The sequence below is a fragment of the Callorhinus ursinus genome, unplaced genomic scaffold (assembly GCF_003265705.2).
Source record: "Callorhinus ursinus isolate GAN/ISIS: 27379988/994484 unplaced genomic scaffold, GSC_fseal_2.0 scaffold4951, whole genome shotgun sequence".
Classification (NCBI taxonomy): Eukaryota; Metazoa; Chordata; class Mammalia; order Carnivora; family Otariidae; genus Callorhinus; species Callorhinus ursinus.
The window spans coordinates 1-3693 of NW_027402005.1; the positions used below are offsets into that span (position 1 = coordinate 1).

At 69.0% G+C, this 3693-nt stretch overlaps 1 protein-coding gene across 1 annotated transcript; it reads right to left on the reverse strand.

Annotated features, from left to right (window-relative positions):
* Nucleotides 1-20: 20 nt before the first annotated feature.
* Nucleotides 21-3306, reverse strand: LOC112819086 (guanylate kinase; the record flags this gene model as incomplete). The annotated part of the gene is made up of 5 exons (XM_025866116.2): nt 3130-3306; nt 1677-1790; nt 1431-1472; nt 989-1085; nt 21-181 (listed from the first exon to the last, which is right to left on the reverse strand). Coding segments are annotated over exons 2-5 (412 nt in total), but the record flags the coding sequence as incomplete, so codon positions are not given.
* Nucleotides 3307-3693: the final 387 nt, after the last annotated feature.

The following is a 3693-nucleotide window of genomic DNA, read 5'->3' on the forward strand; positions in this document are numbered from 1 at the left end:
CTGCCCCCAGCCTCCCCTGCAGCTTCGGCCCAGCGCCCCCACCAGCACGTCCAGCGAGGGTGGCTGCACGAAGATGTAGATGGGCTGCAGGTCCGTCTTCTTGATGTTCCGCACACCCTGCAGGTCCACGTCCAGCACGCAGATGCGGTTCATGGCCTGCACTGCCCGCACAGCAGCTTTGCTGGAGCACAGAGGGGCAGGAACCGCTCAGCGGGGCTGTCTGGGCCCAGCAGCCCCCCCCCCCAGGCCTCAAAGGGCCTCCGCAGGACCATTGCTGCCCATGTCCTGGGCTCCTGCCTCCCCCACTGGCCTGCACTGGGCGTGAGCCTGGCCACAGTGCCCACAGGAACGTACCCAGACCCCAGCTTCTCCCCCCCTTCTGCAGCATCTGCGTGCTGGGCCCTCTGCTGGGCCGAGGGTGGCTGTGGTTCGTGGCACGAGGGCCCTGGCAGGCACTCGCCTGCCCAACAGCCCCAGTGATCCCTCTGGGGCCCCCCCTCCCGCCCAGCTGTACCTAGGGCCTAGGCTGCAGCAAGACAAGTCCAGCGGGGTCGCTGCTTCACCCTCGCCAGGAGGCTCAGGGACAGGCTGCACACGGAGGCATGCCTGGGCCCGCCTGCCCACGACGCTGCGCAGGGCCTGCCAGCCAGGTAGGAGGAGTGGGCAGAGACCCTGTGGACCGGGGGGCACTCCCACGCCCGCCCAGGGGCTGCAGGAAGGCAGGCCACAGTACAGCCTGTGCACCTAGGGGACCCGGATTCCCCAAGTCCTTGCGGTGCACCGTCCCCGGGGACCTGTGGTTCCCACAGAGGCCTGGCCGGGGGCACACAAGGTGGCCGGGAGGAGGCAGCCCGGAGGGCCCCAACTGCTGCCCTGTCTTGACCCCTGGTGTGGTGGGCACCTTGGAAAACCCACACAAGACCCCCTGCCTAGGTCAAGCCAAAGGGGGAGCCCCTGGGAGGGAGGAGAGGTGCCCAGGGTGGCCCACCTAGTCCCATACAGGTTCCCTGAGAACTCGGCGTGCTCGATGAAGTCGCCCGCGGCGATGTCCCGCTGCATCACCTCCCTCGTCACAAAGTAGTAATCTGCAAGGAGGCCTATCTGAGGCGTGCCCACGGCCCAAGCCCCAGGGCGCTCGGGGACCAAGCGTGGCCAGGGTCCGCTTCCCCGTGGACCTGTCGGCCCCACCGACAGGTGGGGGACACACGTACGGACGGCACTTTCTCACACCACCCCTGCCGTGAGAGCCAGAAAACCATGGGCTTCCGGGGGAGGCTACGGGGGCTGATCCCGTGGACACTACAGAGGAAGCCTGGGGTCAACCACACACGCTCGCATGGGTCCAGAGAGATGCCCCGCGGTGACCTCACCCCGTGTCCACCCGAGCGCCAGCACGCTGCCCGCCCTGCAGACGCCGAGGCCCAGCTCACCTTTGCCATTCTCTTCTCCAGGCCGCGGGTCCCTTGTGGTGTCTAGGAACAAGTGCCTAGGATCGATCTGGGACACCTGACCCCACTCCCCACTCACGCCTCCCCTGCAGGGCCAGGCTCTGCCCCTGCGTGGGGGGCTGCAGGTCAGGGTCAGCGGCGTGGGGCCCCTCCCCCGTGTGTGTGGGTATGTGGGTCAGCAGGGCCTGGCCCCACCCCGCCGCACCCCCACCGCAGCCTGGGCCTCACGGGACACGCTGAAGCCGAAGACGCTGCCATGCTCCTGCAGGAGTCTCTTCAGCAGGGTGCTCTTCCCGGCCCCTGACGGTCCACTCAGGACGACCGGCCTCGGGCCTGACATCCCTGCGGGCGAGGGAGACAGACGTCAGCGAGGCCGTGCCGGGGCACAGCCGGCTGCCCTGGACTAGAATCCGCTCCGGCCGCACCGTGTGGCTCCCCGCTGTCCAGCCCTGGACTGCAGCTCCTGGCTCCATGCGGGACCGGAGGCTGATCTCACAAGGCGGTCGGGACGTGGGGCTGACACCACGGGACCACAGCACGCTCAGCCCTCTGCTCGCCGGGCCCCGGGAAGCCGGCAAGTGGCCGGCCCGCAGCACAGGGCTCGGACAGCTGCCCCCGGGAGCAGAGGGCCCTCCAGAGGACCCCAGCCCTGCCAGCTCGCACCCACCCGACCACCCCCAGCTCGTCCTCATGCCCCACCTCCCGGCAGGGTGCAGGTCTGCGATCAGCCCGGGGTGGCTCTGCAAGAGCCGGAGCTCACCCCCTCCTGCCCCCCCGCCTCCTGAGCACTAAATCCCTCCCGAGGCTGCTGTCGGGGACACGGGGCAAAGGCTGCTCCTCGCCCTGCCACCACCCAGCCACGGGGCGTCCCACGTGAGGAGGACCAGAACCGACGGTGGGGGCAGAGGGAGACCTGGGAGGGTGTGCGGCCAGCCGTGGCTGCTCCCTCCTGGGGCTGGCCCCTGCAGGGCTCCAGGTGGGGGCCCGCGGTGGGCCGGCAGACCCCCCGGGGCTGCCCTGGGTCCTGGCCTGGGGCCACTTGCTCTCCTAATCCTCGATGTAGGCCAACATGGTAATCTGGCTCAAGCACGGCTATTCTGAGGCCGGCACGCCATCCGTACACGCCCTGGAAGGACTGCAAGCAGGAGGCGACCCCTGCCGAAGACACACGAGAGAGGCCGGGCACCACGCGCTGAGCGTCACCTCCCGCGACCCCTCTGCCAGGTGTCCGGTTCAAGGACACATCCTCCTACCAGCAGCGGTGTCCGGGCTTTCCCGCCCACAGCCACGGGTCCTTGCCTGGCAGGATCACCCTGACTTCCCAGGTGCTGGCAGGGGGACAGCGGAGCAGGGGTGGAGGGGGGCGGGGTGCAGGACAGCAGAGAGGGGGCTGAGGTCGGTCCACCGCGTGCCCAGCCACACACGTCCCTCCTGCCCCAGGGCTGGGCAGGTCTCCCCGGCACCCTGCAGGGACTCGAGTTCCTCTGGGCAGGGGCAGCCCGGGGTGGGTATGTGGCAATGGTCAGGGAGACGACCAGGAAGCCCGCCCGGGGGGTGTTCACGGCACAGACCCTCAATCCAGCAGACGTGGCTGGAACCTCGGGGCCCAACTTGGAGCGCCCGCCTCCAGGGACAGAAGGACCTAGAAGGGTTCCCCACCAAGGACTGCGGGAAGAGGCACCTGTGTCCCGGGGGCCGTGGGCGCCCTGGAGCCTCCAACTGTAAACTCCCCAGCGGTTCCTGCCTGCGCCCAAGCCTGTGGGCAGGGCCAGACCTCCATCAGCTCCGACATGTGGAGACGGCAAACCTACCAGGAAACACACGTCTCCAGTGAGGGCCGCACACCGCACTCGGAAGTCCCAGTGCCCAGCACCGTCCAGCGCGGGGCGGGCCGCAAAGGTCTGCCCTCCCAGGCCCACCACCCACCTGGAGCGCCCCGGTGAGTAGCAGGTATGTGCTTAGGATCCCCACTGGGCGCTGAGCCAATGCCTCGCCCTGCCTGCCTCCTCCCACAGGCTACAGACCGCCCCAGTGCTCAAGGCCTACGACACTGATAAGGTGCGGTAGGGAACAGCCGCCTGGCATCGTCCTGCAGGTGTGGGCTCTGGCCACCTTGGGCCCACCGAGGGCACCGAGTCCTCGCTCGAGTGGTGCCCGCAGAGCCCAAGGCTGGCTCAGCCGGACACAAACGGAGGCACGCACAGACCACACCAGGGCAGCCTGGTCTTGCGTCCAGTGGCACAGA